An 18,592-nucleotide genomic window follows, 5' to 3' on the forward strand; every position below is an offset into this window, starting at 1 on the left:
TTTTTGCCAACGGAGCCCAGGGGGAAAAGGATCCTCTCTGAGGGGAGGATTCCTCCTCTGCCTGGGCTCCATTGGACGCAGCCCAGGCGGAGAAGGAATCTGCCCCCTAGGGAGGCTTTCTTTTCCCCTTGGGCTCCATTTTTGCCAACGGAGCCCAGGGGGAAAAGGATCCTCTCTGAGGGGAGGATTCCTCCTCCACCTGGGCTCCGTTGGAAGCAGCCCAGGCGGAGAAGGAATCTGCCCCCAGGGAGGCTTTCTTTTCCCACTGGGCTCCGTTTTTGCCAACGGAGCCCAGGGGGAAAAGAATCCTCGCTGAGGGGAGGATTCCTTCACCACTTGGGCTCCGTTGGACGCAGCCCAGGCGGAGAAGGAATCCGCCCCCAGGGAGGCTTTCTTTTCCCCCTGGGCTCCATTTTTGCCAACGGAGCCCGGGGGAAAAGAATCCTCGCTGAGGGGAGGATTCCTTCTCTGCTTGGGATCCGTTCTCACCAAGGACGGAGCCCAGGCGGAGAAGGAATCCTCCCCTCAGGGAGGCTTTTTTCCCCCCGCCTGGGCTCCGTTTTTGCCGGGGGCGGGGAAAGAAGTCTGGCCTCGGCAGGCGAGGCTTCTTTCCCTCCCTCGGCTCCAGCGGAGCCAAAGAGGGGAGGGAAGCCCCCCCCGCCAAAGGAGAGGCCTACAGAGGCCTCTCTCTCTTTCTCCCGCCACCGCTGTTGCACACTTTGCAACAAAGCCCGGGGGCGGGGGAAATCCCGGGGGCGGGGCCAACCCGGGACAGGACCGTGCGGACCCGCCCAAAACCGGGAAAGTCCCGCCCACAGGCGGGCTATGGCAAGCCTATGCTTGCAGTATATTAAGAGTTACTTTAAAACAGGGATGGAAATCATGTGTTCCCCAAAGCCTTTTTTGGATTTCCTGGCTGGATCTGAATCCCTAGAGCTTGCCCATCCCTGGTTTTTAATAGTTTATGGTCCAATATTGAACAAGGGGGAGCGATGTTGAGCATTAAGACAAGGAAGAAATTAAGACTATATACATCAAGGTTGTAGAGCTTATTACTACTTAGTTGCTGGTGCCCAGTTAAAATAGTCTACTATAATATATTAATCTTTTAAATAATAGGTTTCAGATGAGGCAATGAAAGAAAAGAATGAAATAATTGGGCGACTGGAGGATAAAACCAGTCAGATTAATGCAACTATGAAGCAGCTGGAGCAAAGGTACAGCATCTTGTTTTATTTTGTTTTTCTTTTCATTCATTTCTACTTTCTTTCATTTGCCAGACTGGTTGCATTTGTATGTAACACCAAACCATGGTTTAGCACTGTGTGCCATAGATGGAAGGAGCCCAAGTGGTACTTGAGACTCCATGTTCTCCACTCCTCTCCCAACCTTCCAGGAATTAGGCTTTAGCAGCATTTAGTTTTCTTTTCACTGAATCTCAAAGGTTTGGAGGGATTTTGTTTGCCATTCAGGCCAGTATCCAGGCTTGTAACAAACACTGGTTAAATTATAAGCCAGTTTCATAATCCATAGTTTGAAACTGATCAGAATTATAAACCACAGTTTATGTTTCTTATGTAAGAGAAGATGAAACTGTGTGGAAGCAACATTAAACACTGGTGAAGTCATTCTGGCTGCATGGGAGAAGAAGAGAGAATGGGGATATTGTGAACCAGAGTCTCAGGTTTGTTCCAGTTTATATATGTAAGGCTAAACCTTGGTTCAGTGCTATATGCAACTGGGTCAGTGTCATGTAGTTGCTATTGAAATAGGATTCCATTTTAAAGAAAGATCAAGTAAATTTTACTGCTGACCTTTACACGTTATAAATATGTTTCATACAAGAGGAGAGTAAATACAGTCCTAACTCAACATTTTCATACCTCCATATATAGTTATTGCATTGGGAAGGATCTTGATTTAAACATATGCAATAGGAGTGGTAGAAGTGGACATTTTCTCTTGAAAATGGCACATAGAAGGTTGGGGGTTTGTCTGAATATGATAGCCTGTGGCATTGGTGACTGAAGGGAAGGGGGACCCTCCCCACAAATTGGTTGGAGGTGCCTTCTATAGGTAGAGAAATGGTGTGTACCGGAATGTTAGATTGGAAGTTTCGTCTCACATCTATCACTACGATAAAGAAAACCAAACATAAAGGGGAGCTGATCACAGATTTTCCGTTGCCTCATATAGTTTGGCTCTAGCCAGCTGCTTTGGAGTCTTTGGTGACACAGTTCTTCATTTGGAGAAAAATTACTTGCAAACAGTCTTTCATTTAAAATTCATATACATAGAGTTCCAGAGAACTAGCACTATGTTCCCAGCAATTTTTAAAAAAAAATACTATTTGTGGGTCCTGAAAAACACCTTCTCCTTCCCCATGAAGCATACTGCACTTGAAACTGAAGTGCTATGAAAGCAGGTTGGGATAGTTTTTCAAGAAAAGACATCAAATATTGTCCATGCCATGAGCAAGAACTGAACTATTTTAAGTAATTCTTTGAGTTAAGGCTGTACCTACTTAAAAATAACATGTGACATAAGTTCATTGTTATAAATGTAATGTTATGTGTAGCGCACTTACTTTGTAACAACCACAGAAGCAATACGTTTAACATACAGTGTTCATTTTCTAATTTGTTTGTTTAAAAAGCTAACATCCATAGCCTCATCACGTGGCTGTTGACATGTCTTGCCATTGTTTTAATTTTCAGTTCCAATCTACTTAACAACAAAAAACATAATTCTATATTAAAGCGTTAGTGGCATGAATCTTCTTTTATTGACATCCTTTTTTCCTCTTTTTCTTTTTCTTTTCTCCTTAATCCCAACTTCTACATTCTTGGATGTTTTTATTACCTTTATTTGTCTTTGATTTTTGTCCATTGCCCATCTGAAGTGACAAAGAATTGTTAACGCAAACAAGGACTATTGCAATGTCCTTGGTGAAATGTGCCAGCAATGAAGGGCAGCAACAGTACAAGCTTGTTAAAGATATATCATTTTGAAAACTTTAATGGAGTAAAAAAACAAATCAGTCCAGAAAATCTTTTTAAAAATTAGATTTTAAATCATGATGCTGGGATTTTAGCCTTTTGTCCATGTACTCTGGCTTAATTGCTTTGTGGACCAGAGTATAAATGTAGCAAAATCATTTTGGCTTTCTGATCAGTCAGTGTTGCTAACACAGACCTACAACTTTGTTTTAAAGATACAAGATCGCATTTCACAAACATTAAGATATCACTTACTAATTAGAAACAATCTTTTTTTTTAAAAAATGTGATGCTACAACTTTTAAAAACATTAGGTAGATAGCAGCTAGCATGATTTTTCTTACACTCAGTGAAATTTGTAGGTAAAATATTCCAGATTACTATTTATTGGGTGAGTTTAGAAAGATAAAAAAAAATCTTTTGAGTTATACAAAACTTCCCCTCCACTTTTAAAGACTCCAAACATGGTTAGTTTGAATATCTTCCTGTACTATATTTAGTTTGCACAGAGTCTGCTGTAATAAGTGAAACTGTACAGCTTGCTGAACTTCATATTTATCTGGCTTCTCCTGACCTTAGTAAAATTTGAAAGCCACTTTTCATTCAGCTGAAGAGGTTTTTCAGTCTAGGCTAGTAGCTGGCCATTATGTGGCACAGAAAGGTCTTTATGAATCAAGAAAGCATTCCTGGAACAGAAAGCAAAAGAGGCTGAAGAGAATCTTTTGTGGATCACATTTCTATATCTACATCCTGTCCAATGAATGTAATTGAACCATTCTGTTAGGGCCTCCTGTTTGTTTTGATAAGCCTTTGGAGGGGGCATTTTTCCTGTGGACAAAGAGATACAGGTGTGTGGAGCTGCCTCTTCTTAAGTGGATTAATAAAGGTGGGCAGTTCCTACCAATCTGAGAGCTTCAGGAGCACATTAGGGCCCATCCCCATCTGGTCCTCATCCCCAAATCTATGAATGAGAATAGAAATGATATGTGTGTTTTTCTTTTTACCAAGTGCACTATGTTAGACAGAGAGTGTTATTTGCCATGTGGTGTGTTGCTTTAATACAACACTATTTTGGCTGCCTAGATTGCACTACTCCACTATGTGTCCCGAATTTTAGACCACTGCTTTTTCTTATTTTGTATTGTGGATTGATTTCTGTAGTTAAGGCACAACTAGTTACAGGGTTTACCCCCGCTTTTTTAAAAAATAATACAAATCAAGCTCACAGTAACACAAGAATGCACAGTCAAAACTCTGTATACATGAATCATAAAATCTGTATTGCTCTGCATTGATGGCATCTGTTACTTACAAGCATCAAATAAAAAAAAATTAGAGAAATGTATGGATGTTTTTGTTGTTATAGTGAGAAAAATAATCTGGATTTCTAGGCATTGTCTGGGTCTCTCATTTGAGTTTGTGAGTTTACCCCAAACTTTGTTTTCATTTAGAAATATTTCTATTTCCCCATTTTTTTCCTTTTATTTGTCTTCTTCACCCTTTACACCCAAATTCTAGCTTCAGTTTTACCCAAAGTTGATTTGAATTACACCAGATTGCAGCAAGCAGAGAAGGCTCAAATGGAGGCAGAGAGTGAGGACAAGAAATTTAAACAAGATTATATGAGTAAATCTGAAAGTCTCCAGAAAGAAATTTCCCAAAAGGAGAAGCAAGTGTAAGTAATTTACGTTTTGGGAGAAGTACAATTATGTTTATATTTACATATATGTTTTTATTGTTGACTATTATAATAAAAATAGTTTATTAATTTCTTGAGCTATCTTGGGATGAGATGCTACCACAGGTACACTTTTGATCAGAGAATTTACACAGGCATAGAAGGGACAGAACAGTTGGTTGAAAGAAAAAAAAACAGATGGAAAGGAAGAGCAGGTAGGGATTCATATAAGGTGACAGAATTCCAAATACATCAACATTTGTTGTCAAAACTCCTGTTTGGGAAAACATCTGAGCAGTTTGGGGAAGCGAGTGTGAACCTAAGGTGACATGAAAAGCCATCCATTATAAAGCTGTACTTTGAACCTTTCGATATTCTTGCCCCATTTGCAGACCTTAGGATCTTGCATGGTTTTTCCACCAACCAAATTAGGAAAAGGGAAGAAAGTAATAGAGCTGAGGCAGGATTGTGTTCTTCATATGTCTGTTGTATGTCTCTCCTTCCACTAACCTCTCTTTATAGGTGGCATTGGTCTGTCTTTTAATAAAACTTTGCTTGGGAATCATAGCCTGTAACTCAATATCCTCTTCACACAAATACCTATGGAATGTGGTCACTTATAATTGAAGAGAAGTGTTCTCTCTACATATATTTATGACTGGATATCTCTCAGATTGAAGGCCACCTAATGAAAAATATTCCAGAGTTGTTTTCCAAAAGCCTAAACTCTATTAAGAATTAAGAAAAAAGATCAGGATGAGCAAAAGGAACAAAAATAAAAAGGACACTCAGTATAGAGTGGAAAAGTGAAGAAGCAGGCTTGGATTGTAAGGAATCCTAAAGAGGGGGGAAAGAACCATAAAGATGTCAAAAAGAAGATGAACAACAATATTGCGAATGTGATGCCAGGGCCCAGCAGTGGCGTCTCCAGGCTTGGTGACACCTAGTGCAGGGGGCTAACAAGGGGCCACAGTGACAGTGGCTTATCCTGTCCCTCGCTGTTAGGCTCGGGGAGAGAGCCAGGCCAACGACAAAGACATTTGGATGCACTTGTCCCTCTGCAGCCCTGGGGCTGTGAAGAAACCATGAGGGGTGTGCATGAGGAGGACCCTGCCAGGGTGTTGCCCTTCCTATGGCGTGTCATCTGGTCTGGTCTGCACCTCCTGCACCCTTCTCATGACACCACTGGGACCCCCTGTAAAGTGTCTTATTATAGGGAGTTTCTTGGCATTTGTTTTGGCAAGAACACATGGAGTATAGACTTATTTATCAGAATTGCAAAGAATGACTACAGATTGTCTTATCGTCAACACAAGGTATTATTCGATAATACAGGAGTGTGATTGATGCAGTAAAGAAATGGCGAGGTGATTCTCAAAGCAAGGACATGTTATCCTGAATCTGTGGATCCAGGGTGGCAGGCAGGGTAGATCTTCCAGTCCATTGCTAGGAAACAGAGATTGCATTTTAAACATTATCAGTGCAGATTAGCAATAAAATCTGCAGTGCAGCCCAGTATAGTCTGCTCAAAAGTAAACCTGCTTGGGTTCATTGGGGTTTAATTTTAGGTAAATGTCTTCACAAATATAACCAAAAAGAGTTAAAGGCAACATTGGTGAGTGAAAAGCTTTGTTACTTCCCATTCTAACATTGCTAAAAAGCTGTGGACTTGACATATCAACCTTGACATATCAGCAGTCACATCTTCTCATTTCATATGGGCCTAATTTGTCAGTATTACTGAAGTGAGGAATCTGATTACATGAAATTGTTGCTTGTAGCAAAGTTAATGTTAAGAGGGTAAAAAACAAAGTCCTATTGGAATTCCCTCCCTCCAAAAAACCTTTCCTAGTGAGACAGATCCAAATGCTTGTACTCTTTCTGAAAGTGGAACCCCGGATGTAAAATAGTGGAATACATGTACTAATTATTGGCACTGGGAGCTTATATGTTACAGCTTCAAAAAACAAAAGGGAAGGATCTCAACTTAGGATGCACAAAACAAAACAACCATAACAGATGCATTATTATTATTATTATTATTATTATTATTAAGAAATAAAAATAATTTCTAGAACCAATATGAAAAAAAACCAGACTGAATATCAATGGTATATAATCATCAAGAAGATAAACAATATTTTTGAAAAAATCGTCCCAAACCCATAAAACAGCGATTCCTTTATTGGTCCAACCAAAATGCACAAAATACATGTTTCAAGCTTTCAAAGCTCCACTGGCTTTTTCATCAGGCAAAGGTGTTAAAATTCATAGAGGAGAAAGGAAAAAAAAAGGTACGATGTTAGTCATAGGCCTGCATTTTTGTCAAGATGTTGTGTTTATTTTCCTCAATTCAGATGGCATGGAAGGATATCCATGCAGGCAGGCCCCTCTTCTTTCTGGCCTTGTGGGTACTGGGAGATTCTAAAAGTCTAGGGAATAAACTTTAAAATAAACTTTAAATTCCATTAGCAAGCCCAAAAGCTACTGACTTTGAGATCCATTTTGTCTCAAATCCTTTGTGAGACTACAAGCTCCTTTGTTAGGAAGAGAACACTGAATTTCAGGGAGAGAGGAATATTTCTCCTGTATGACTTTTATTACCTTTGCTTGAGGCTTTCTTGGAAGGAATTAGTACATCAACTTTAGTGTTGTCTGAGTCAAATTGAAAGATTGCCTTCTATCTGATCTTCTTTTCAAAGTATAAGCAGGGTTCTTAATTTTCTATGATGTAGTTTTGCAAAAGTTTATTCAGAGTAATTAAAAATTACTTTCTGAGAAATAATGTGTACATCTATTGAATAAACCTCCTGCTGAAGAATTTGAAAAGGGATATTTAAGCAATTGCAACAGGATAACTAAAAAGTTACTGTTTTAGAAGCATGATTCTGGCTTCCATTACTTTTTTTTAATATTCCATATTTTTAGGTGTCAGCTGGAAACAGATTTGAAAATAGAAAGTGAATGGCGACAGACCATGGAGGAAGACCTTAAAAAGGAAAAAGAAATGTCATCTTCCCTGAAGACAGAGACTCAACAAATCATTACTCTTAAAAAAGTAAACTCAGCAGCAAAATTTCACAGAACATTAATGGATTTAACAAAATAGTAAATTTTCAGCTAGTAAAATTTTGTAGGGAATAAGGGAAAAGTAAAATGTAGCACTTAAAATTTCCTTACAGTTCCTAGTTAGTCTAAATTATGGGACTGAACAGACGGCCCCTTTGGAACAGCTTTTCAGTGCCCTTTTGAGCGCTTGATCGGGGCCGCAGCAACCACATGTTGTGGCCCTGATCCAACAGTTTGCTGGCTCAAAAAGAAGCAGCAAAATGCTGCTCCTTTTTGAGCCAGCAAAAAGATGTCATTGCGGCGGCAGCACTTTTGCTCCATTTCTTTGGCGCAGCGTGTATAAACACTGTGCCTCAGGAACATACTCACGCCACCTGCTGTCTGGTTGGGCAGATGGCGTGACAGTGGCTTGGGGCTGGAGTCGGGGTGTGTGGTGTGTGGTCACCATGCCCCCAACTCCACTCCGATGCCAGCCCTTTTGACTGGTCTGTACAGCCCTTATCATTGCAGAACAAGAGTCTGCCTATATAGTTATATCATCTTTGTATTCTCCAAGTCCCACAACCTTTTGAAGCAAAGAGGGTGTTGAATGTAGGGGAGGAACCTTATGGTTGTAGCACTTCGCTTATGTGCTCCTTTATCAAGGGAGGTTTGTCTCAAGGGAGGCACCAAGTTGACTGGGGGAATGTGGAAATGGTAGTCAAAACAGTGTAAGTCTCTTAGTGAATATTATATCTAATGTATATATTTCCTTATTTTAAAGGAGTTCTTAAAGTTACAGGAAAAAAACAAGCAGTTGAAAAATCTCTGTCATGACCAAGAAGAAACTCTCCAAGAACTGGCTGGCAAACTTAGCGAGTAATTCCCATTTTTCTTTTCTTTTAAGGGAAGGGCATGCATACCCTTGAAATAAAGAATTTACTAAACAAGGCATTGAGCTTTGAGCAGGAGTAATGTTTTAGCTGATCATTATGAACCCTCTTTGTACATTCTTTCTGGCACAATCTTGCTTCTGACTCCCTGGTTCTTCCCACATTGCTAGTATATAAAAAATTAACAACCAGAGGACATGGTAAACACATCACGTAAATGTCAGCCTCTGGAGGTGCCTTTAATTGAATGCTAAAATGCTCATGGACAGAGGAAGACATGCTGGGGAAATATTTTGTTTAAATTAACTATCTGTTCTGATAAAAAAAAATCCTTTTAATTTTTTTAGGGAATATTGTGATGTTTATGTAAAAGGGATTGTCTGCTCAAAAAACAATTGGACCAACAAGAAACGTCTCCATGTTCACCGAGGTTGCACAGAGTTGGGTCTTTCCAGTGTTGTAGTCTGTTTGAGTTCCTTAGGGTTGCTCATGTATCTGCAGAATCCAGAGTTTCTTTCAGCCTGACATGTCCAGAGTCACTTCACATTTTAAAGCATCTCTGGGCAAAAGCCAGCCCTCCAGATGTTTGTGTATGGCACTCTCCTCAAGCCTAGTCAGTGTAAACAAGGACATTACCGCATGAGCCCCGTTGTCACTGTGATCGTGTCTGTCAATGAAAGCCGAATGTTACCTGTTTTTATAATAGCTATTACTTCATATCTTTGCAATTGTGCGACTGGGGCTGCTGCCGCTATTTCAGTCTCTTCCAGACTCTGCCTTAACCCCACTTCCCTGCCCTAACTTTTTTATGAAATTCCAGAACTTTGCAACTGCCATTGATTTTTTTTAAAAAAGAAGAAACAGAAAAAGAGGGGATCAAGCCTGCTTAGGAATAGCAAAGGGATGAGGAATGGGGGAGAGAAAGAGACTAGCACCACATGAATGCCAACATCACAATTACCCTGGCAGCAACATTTTGCACATGAGAACTAGTGTTAATGGGAGGTCACTGATAGATTCTCCCATCTGTGAAAAGAGATTTCCGAATTGTGGTTGGAGAACACAGCAGCTACAGGTTGGAGGTGTTGTCCTATGATAAGTATCACCAAAGATACAGTGCACCTGTGTTATACGTGGGTGCACTTTATGTGGCTTTCAGCGTATGCACAGGGAGGAGTGGGTGGTGCGTCCCATAGGGATGAATTAGGTGTGCGCCTGTGGTGTGCGTGTGCCACCGCACCACCATGCCACCGTGTGCACAAGCCCCATTCATTTAAATGGGGCTCGAGCATAGGCGTTTTTTGTTTTATGCAGGGGAGTCCGGAACGGATCCCCCACGGACACAAAGGGCACACTGTACTTTTTTCTGGCACTAATCTCAGTTTAAAAGCCATGTGTAACCATTTCCCCAAATAAATAATGCTGGGCATTGCAGTCCAACAGTACCTGCAGGGTTACATTTTGCCCCCTCACATGGGGTAGCATACCAAAGACTTTAACTAATTTTTTCCAGAGCTCTGCTTCCCATTGTAGATGTTCTTAACTGACATGAGGACATTTCCTGTCTCAATTCAAGGATAGCATTTGTGAGTGAGTCCTGTCCTTACAAAAATGTGAACTGGATGGGATTTGCTTCACTAGTATCATATGGTCCTCACTGTTGGATTGAAGTAATTTTCCGGGGTTCTGGTTTGAGAATTGTTTGTGGAATGATGAAATGTATGCTACTTTGAGGTGCATGGAGGGTAGGAGGGAATGTAGTTGGAACATTTAGGTAAGATGCCGAAAATGGCAGGAAGTGCTTGTTAACTGAGTACACATCTGCTGGAGTCACTTCTACTGATAAGCTGAAGGAGGAGTATGTTCCTCCATCACTTAAATCCATTGCTGAGTCTCTGAAAGCACTAGTATACAGTATTTTCTCTTTTGTTTATCATTATTCACACTTGATTTTAAATTGTTTCTTCTATTCAGATCAAAGCTTAAAATAGAAGATATAAAAGAAGCAAACAAAGCTTTACAGGTTAGTAATGTGGAATAAAGGGGACAGACCTCAAGATAAAATATGTTATTAATTCGTCATAGAATCACAGAGTCGGAAGGGATTGCAAGGACTGTCTAGTTCAGCCCTCTCAAATACAGGAATACATAACTAAATCACTCCTGAAAGTTGCGCATCTAACCTCTGTTTAATGTTCTCCAAAGAAGGAGAGTCCTCCACTCTCCAAAGCAGTCTATTCTAATGTGTAGTTTTTACAGTAAAGTTATTTCTGATGTTTTGGTGGCATCTCTCATGAGTCTGTTGGTTCATATTCTGGTCTCTGGACCAGCAGGAAACAAGCTTCAGCTGTCTTCTAATGACATCTAAGCTATTTGAAGAGGCTTATCATGTCACCTCTTCTCCAAGATAAACATAACCAGCTTCTTAAGCGGTTCTTCATATGGCTTATTAAAAAACTACTTGTATTTTAACTTTTCACCCTTATTCTTATGCCCTGGAGTAACATATATTTCAAGGTGTATTATCATTTTTAACTATAAAATATGAAGCAAGCCAGTCTATTCTATTACTGTCCAAGCATTAGCATTAGCCCATGATTTGTTTAGCTTTTGGGGATTTTCATGGAATCTAAAGAAGATTAAACTCATGGAATCTAAAGAAGATGTGTGTGTGAGAGAGAGAATGAGAGAGGGGGCCTGTACAGACAGGACAAAATAAAGCTGCTTTGGGTTACTTTGGGGTATGCTGTTTAAATGATGCATGCATCCTAAGAGGCCAGAAGCCGTGCCAAATCCACGCTTCAAACCTAAGGACTGGAGTGCAGCTTTGGTGCAGCTTCCTGCCTCTTAAGATGCATGTGTCATTTAAACAGCCTACCTCCAAAGTGACCCCAAGCAGCTTTATTTTGGCCTTTCTGTATGGGCCCAAAAAGTGTCTGTTTATAAGATTGCTAGACCATCTTTTAGGAGGTGACAGAGTCGTATCCCAAAGAATATTACCTTTCTGTATAGCTTGAATGGTACTTTAGTGTTTGTGATAAATAATAGCTCTGAATACTTTTCCTCCCGACTAGGGGCAAGTATGGCTAAAGGACAAAGATGCTACTCACTGCAAATTATGTGAAATAGAGTTTTCTCTTTCCAGGAGGAAGGTAAGATTGAATTACAAACTGTATTGTTTCTATTTACTAAGAGTGATAAAAATCTTGTGTAATTGGATACCATTTTATAGTGATTATTATCTATATTTTGATTTGTTCATGTGGACTAAGCATTATTCATTATTATTTAAATAGCAACACTATTTTCCTACTTAAGACCCATGAACTGTGCTACAGAAATGCTCTCAAACTATTTGGTTTATTCTGTTCAAACTTTTTATTATATAGATATTGTAACAAAGTATTGCAAATGTATAGTTTTTTGTGGGTTTTTCGGGCTATGTGGCCATGTTCTAGAAGAGTTTATTCCTGATGTTTCGCCAGCATCTGTGGCTGGCATCTTCAGAGAAGATCTTCTCTGAAGATGCCAGTCACAGATGCTGGCGAAACATCAGGAATAAACTCTTCTAGAACATGGCCACATAGCCCGAAACCCCCCCAAAAAACTATGGATGCCAGCCATGATAGCCTTCGACTTCATAATGCAAATGTTTTATTGCCTCCTGGAGCAAACCTTCAATCTTACAGTGTTCAGACAACCATTATGTTGCTTATACTTTCCATCCACAACCCAGACTGGATGTTTGAAGTGGCTTTGATAGTACAGTCCGCCCCTTCCCTTACACGGGGATCCGTTCCGGATCCCCCTGCGTAAAGGAAAAAATGCGGCTGCTCAAGCCCCATTCAAATGAATGGGGCTACATGCCCATGGAGGTGCAGCAGCGGCACACAGAGCACACGCTGCGGGAGCGTGCGCCATTGTTTCCTTCCAGCATGCGCCTCCCTCACTTCCGTTGCGGCTTCCAGTGTATGCTGGAATCCACGTAAAATGCACCCGCATATAACACAGGTGCACTGTATACTTCTCTCAAAGAATGTAAAGCTTATCTTTAAGGAAATCTGCATATGTGTTTTTGTTGTTGTATGTCTTCAAATTGTTTGCTACTTATGGTAACCCTAATATGATGCTGACAGATTTTTTTTTCTGAGACTGAGAGTTTATGACTCACCTAAGATCACCCAGTGGTTTCCATAGCAGAGTGGGTCATTGAACCCTGATCTCCTGATCACTCAAACCACTACACCACACTGGTTCTCATATGTGTTTTACACACAAATAAATACTTAATTTCAAATGTTTATGTTTGTGTGTATGCATGTGCCTTCAAGTTGCCTATTGAATTATGGCCACTCCATTAATTTCTTAGGGCTTCTTAAGCAAAGAATCTTCAGTGGTGGTTTTGCCAGGTCCTTAATCTGAAATAAAGCATACAGCAGCTGCTATTTGTTGGTAGTCTCCCATCCAAGTACTAACCTGGGCTGATCCTGCTTAGCTTCCAAGAACAGATGGGATCTAGTGCCTTTAGGGTCTTTAGATATACTTTCAGATGCTTATCTGTTGTTTAGTTCACAGATTGCGTTGATCTAATAATTTCTTTTGGGTTTTTTAAAAATGTTTTTTTAGCATCACTGTAGGAACTGTGGTGAAATATTCTGTAATGCCTGTTCAGACAACGAACTGCCTTTGCCATCTTCACCGAAGCCTGTACGAGTCTGTGATTCTTGTCATGCGCTGCTCATACAGAGGTGTTCTTCTAATGTGCCATAAGAGTCATCTGAAGAAGATTTTATAAACTGTCACTTTACAACTAGGATGAGTTATTCTAATATCGCTATACATACTTCTGCAACAATACAATATTTGGATTGTTAAAAACATCTGAAGAACATACGGACTCTTGAATTTTTGTGCCATTGTGACATATTCCTGCAGTACCAGCATGATGACAAGTTTTGTGAGTGTTTGATATGCATCTGCTTGTGCAACATATTTTATTATCCATCTTTTATGAAGTAGGCAGGAATGTTTATCATTCAGCAGAACCATTCCAATAGAAAATGTAGAATTCTGCATTATTATTTTATAATTTACAAGTTCTTAATTTGGGAACAAGTTGACTGTGGCCAAGGAAGCCTTGAAGTCAAGAACTGAACGGGGTTTTAAGGATTGTACACTGAAGTACACTATCATGTGCAGTATCCCAATATTTGAATTGCTTTAATTGGAGTCAAAATTAATTGGGCAGATGAAAAAGTAAGCAAATGGATCTACCAGAAACAGAATTTAGTTGGCTTTGGTGGGGAAATACATAATCTCCCTGCTATAAATATCTAAAAAACTAACTTAGGGTGCACCTACACTGTAAAAATAATGCAGTTTGATACCATTTTAAGTGCTGCAGCTCCATCCTATGGAATCTTGGGATTTATAGTTTTACAAGTCTGTAGTCGACTCTGTGAAAGAGTTCTGGCCCCTCACAAAACTACAAATCCCAGGATTGTGTAGATGGAGCCATGGCACTTAAAGTGGTGTCAAATTGCATTATTTCTACAGTGAAGGTCCCCCCCACCCATACTAGGACCCTATAGTTTCGATTGATGTTGTTACACCGATAGTGGAGGGAAAAAATGACAGAGGTGGTGAGAAGCATAAAAAGGCTCATTGCAACACAATGGAAGGAAGCTGCTCCAAGTTGCCTGATTCTTGGATTCTTGTCTTCTGGGACTATTGCCTCTCCATTGGTACAGAAGATTTTCCAAGCCATCCTTCCCATACTTCCATAACTCTGTGGCCTTCTCATTCATTGAGAAACAGGTGGTTTGTTGGAGCCTACAGCCTCCTTCTCCTATTGCATCTCAGCCGCTGCTATTGTTTTGTCCTATGTGACTCCATAGAAGTTTCAACCACTAGCATAAAGGGATGTTACAGGAACAAATTGCCTAAATAGAGTCCTGGGTAAAAATCTCAGCCTCTTTGCCATCTGTGTGTGTGGCTGATATAGGAAAGGAGGTGTTTTGACTTGATTGATGGGTAGGTTCAGGCAATTGGAGGGGAATATTGAATAGCTAGGAATCACTGGACTTTGTATTGGAGATCTGTCAATGCATTGTTTGAGAGGAACCCTTGGATTTGCATGATGAGTACAGGAGAGGGACTAAGCAAGAAGGCCAACTGAAAGGGGAGTATGGTAAGAACATGTTTGTCAGAGTGCCTTGGGTTGGATTATGTGGAAATTGTGTATACAGAATGACAGAGGTAACTGAGAGATGAATTACTGAAGTTTGGAAGATAAAAACACTAGAGTATATAAAGCCTAATTCTTAAGAGTAATTAAACTTTGCTTTAAGTAATTATTTTAGAAACAAGTCTGGTCAAACATTTTTGTTGTTGTTATAGAGTTTTTATGCATATGCTGTCTGATCAGGGCTTGGAAATACTGCCATTTTGCCTCCAGTTCCCAGAATTATTACTGCAACTGAAGAGACTCCAGCACCGGCCAAGTTGGGTGAGAGATTCTGTGATTTGTGGTTCCTAAAAGAACTTTTATGAGCTCTGGCTCTCATGAAAACTCTGCAGATATATACAGCCTCATTTCAGAATTCTTACCTTTACATCAGAGGGAAAATCAAACATTCCTTCAGATGTTGTTGCACTTCAAATCACAGCAGCCTTTGCCAGCAGAGCCAGTTGTAGGGAAGGCTGGTTGCTGTAGTGCAATATATGATTCCCACCTGCTACTTTAGATTATCTGTAAGTGTATATCATATACATTAGTGGTGAGCATCTGTAGTTAGATAATGTGCAATTCCTTTGATCTTTCACCATGGGCTGTTCTGGCTAAAGCTATAGTAAGACTGCAGTCCAGCATCTAGAGACCCATTTTTCCACCCCCTGTTTCCACACTTACTGAGTGCATAAGGAAACCACATATTTTCATTAGCATTTCAGAAATAGCAGCTGCTTGTAGACTTCAAAGCACAGCTAAAAAAAACCTTTAATACAGTAAACATAATGAAACATACAAAGATGAAATTATTTAGGACATTTTATTTCACTTGCTCATCTGATCTATAAGGATTAGAGGAAACGTTTTTCTCATAATTTAACTCCAATTTGATACCTTGTTTCATTTTAAAAATAAAAAGTCTGCCTAGAACCACTAGTGCCTAACCTTAGCTTTGATAGTTGTTACCTGAAAAGGTGAACTGTGATAAGAACTATGGTTATAGAAAAATATTTGAGGGTAAGGGGTTGCTAACTTATCTCCTCAGTAAGTATTAATTTCCTTCTCATGTTTTATGTCATGACATAGAAAAATTCAACAAACGAAACTGTTCCCTGAATAATGCCACAATTTCACTTGCTGAATTTCTGCCAGCCGTCTAAGCTGTTAAAAGCACAGGAGCCCTGTGCATGCCTTGTAGCTCCAGCAGTAGTGGTAGATATTAAAATACTTGATTGCCATCAGGAATAGAGTGTACCGTGTAAAAAGCACAACTGTGCAGATAGCTGATGTAATGGATCACTTCCTTACCCCTAAAATAACTTGAAAGAGGAGAGAATTAAACATTAATTTTTATTAGCTATAGTTCAAAAAAGATACTTCATGCAGAAATGGAAACCTGTGGCCATTTGATAAAATACTCAGAAATAAACTGTATACACTACTGTTAAACCTATTGGAAACCACTACAGTTGTTTTCAAGAGTACTTATATATAGTTTATTAAAAATGGGGACCCTTGTTTTCACATATTCCTCCCACTGAGGTGTGTGTGTAATAAATGGGCACAAAAGAGCAGCCTGGGTCCACTCCGGCTGGAAATGGGATGGAACCCCACCGTCCACATGGCCTGCTCCCAAGGCAGGCTGTGGACGCAGGGGCCAACCAATGCCACCAGGAGTTGGACTATCCTGGCTCCTTTTTGCTCTGGTCATAAGAACTAGAGCATGGCTTTGCCATGGCCTCGGGCTGCTTTGGACACATACGTCGTTTAAACAGTACACCTCCAAAGCATTTTGTATATGCACTACATAGAATTAAATCCCACTTAATTAAATTGCACTGTATATTTTATTGCTAATGTGCATTTATACTGCTTAAAATAAATCTGTTCTCCAAGGCAGCCAGAAGCCACTTCATTTGGCTCATCTGTTCGGGCCCTGAGACTACAGGAAGAGATATGTCCTGCATTTTCGTATCTCAGATTCTCTGTTATGACCATCTTGATTCTTGCTGCCTGAGAAGTGCCTGCCTGCAAATTCTTCAGATAGTTTTCTTTCCAGGATTATGCCTGCAGCAGTGCATCACTATAACTATGGTCCATTTCAATGTTCTTATAAAAGAGATTGCCAAAAGTACATTTAGGATGGATATATGAATCTCAAGGCCTTGGTTATACACACTGGAAAAGGCTTTACTTCCGTTGTCAAAACATCAACAGCATGTAAATTTCTATACCGCTTATGAGTGAACTCAGCACTCTCTAAGCACTTTACAATATGTAAGCCAATTGCCCCCAACAAGCTGGGTTCTCAATTTACCAACTTATGAAAGGATGGAAGGTTGAGTCAACCTTGGAGCCCTGGGATCAAACTCACAACCTTGTGGCTATAGTACTGGCATTTAACCACTATGCCACTTGGGCTTCCTAAATTGACAAGTTTAAAGTTTAAAACAAATGTCAATAAAATCATACAACTGAATGTACTATATGTTATAATAGTTCATGACAGTGAACTATTTAGTAGTTAATAATTAAGACCATCACATAACAATTTTGACGTGCATTTGTAAATCCAGTTTCACTGTACAGTAATTTAATGACATTCCAAACCTCAGAACATATTATAATACAAATTGACTATCCCTTCCGCAGCTCACAACTATCATTGGTGTGCCACATGTGGTGGAATAACTACCTGCTGCAAGACAGGATCTGATCACGGAGTTTTCTAAAGGCTGCATAAGCAGCATCACAGCAACAGGTGTTACATTTGGTCTAACCTTAACTATTAGAAACTGTGTGGATTCATCTCTTTTTCCATCAGTGGTTCATAATCCATTCCTGCATCTAAAATGTATTTCTGAACAGGTTTGCAACGTTTGTGGTATATCTATGCCAAGAAGTAAATGTACTAATGAAGCTTTTGTAATAATGCTTTAACATGAGGATTTTTTGGTAACTTTAAATACAAAAAGATTGTAATCATGTGGTTTAGGGAAAAAAATAAAATATTCAACAAATTTCAGCTTGCCTTGGTTTGTACTAAAATTAAATCCAGTATTAATGTTGTGTGTCAGTATTATGCCAATATGAGTGAAATTAGGATATATGGAATAACAACCAATTTATGGCAACTGACATTATGATTCAAATTGGGTGAATTATTGACCTATTGATAATTTACATTCTTTCAGAAGATACATTCATTTTCTTATTATTTGCAAGGTGACCATTAACTTTGTTCAAGTATGTTACTTTATCCTCTGAACAGAGTCCATGTAACCGTAATAATGATAAAGTAGGCTATATGTGAGATGGGCAGATGATGAGATTGCTTACTAGGTTAACATGCCAAGTTCACAATTTTTTAGCCGTGATGGAATGGGAAACCTTCCAACTACTTTATTAGTCATTATTTCCAAGGTTGCCTTTTGGCTAAAGTCTTGTATACATTTACACTACATAGAATTTTATTGCTAATGTGCATTGATACTGCTTAAAATAAAACTGTTCTATGCTCACCAAGCGACAGACTTGGCAATGAGATTATAAGATCTACACTTGCTTTGAGAATCACCTAACCACATCTTATCTTTGTCACAGCAGTCCTAATTTAACCGTATTATCAAATAACAGCTTGTGATGATGACTTGTTGCCCCATCTTGCAACTTTGACAGATACTAAGAAACTCCCTACAATATCTAAGGCCAGGTCCTTAAGGCCAAGAACACTATTTTCACATTG

General features: G+C 39.6%; 1 protein-coding gene across 7 annotated transcripts in view; it reads left to right on the forward strand.

Moving 5' to 3' along the window:
• Positions 1–17,837, forward strand: part of RUFY2 (RUN and FYVE domain containing 2) — a 35,565-nt gene extending 17,728 nt beyond the window's left edge. The window contains exons 12-19 of one of the 7 annotated variants that reach the window (XR_016280090.1): positions 1,120–1,217; positions 4,555–4,674; positions 7,606–7,735; positions 8,510–8,604; positions 10,593–10,641; positions 11,693–11,770; positions 13,245–15,126; positions 15,934–17,837. Coding sequence is in view for 2 of the 7 variants with exons in the window: in XM_089510489.1 (XP_089366615.1) it covers positions 1,120–1,217; positions 4,555–4,674; positions 7,606–7,735; positions 8,510–8,604; positions 10,593–10,641; positions 11,693–11,770; positions 13,245–13,388 (714 nt within the window). In the remaining 5 variants the exon portion in view is untranslated. Of the gene's footprint in view, positions 1–1,119; positions 1,218–2,902; positions 4,377–4,517; positions 4,535–4,554; positions 4,675–7,605; positions 7,736–8,509; positions 8,605–10,592; positions 10,642–11,692; positions 11,771–13,244 lie in introns of those variants that run through there. The other 6 variants (XR_016280091.1, XR_016280092.1, XR_016280089.1 and 3 more) reach the window with 6 other exon arrangements.
• The last annotated feature ends 755 nt before the right edge of the window (positions 17,838–18,592 follow it).

The sequence above is a fragment of the Sceloporus occidentalis genome, unplaced genomic scaffold, assembly GCF_023333645.1.
Source record: "Sceloporus occidentalis isolate IW3139 unplaced genomic scaffold, rSceOcc1.0.p SCAF_2, whole genome shotgun sequence".
Lineage (NCBI taxonomy): Eukaryota > Metazoa > Chordata > Lepidosauria > Squamata > Phrynosomatidae > Sceloporus > Sceloporus occidentalis.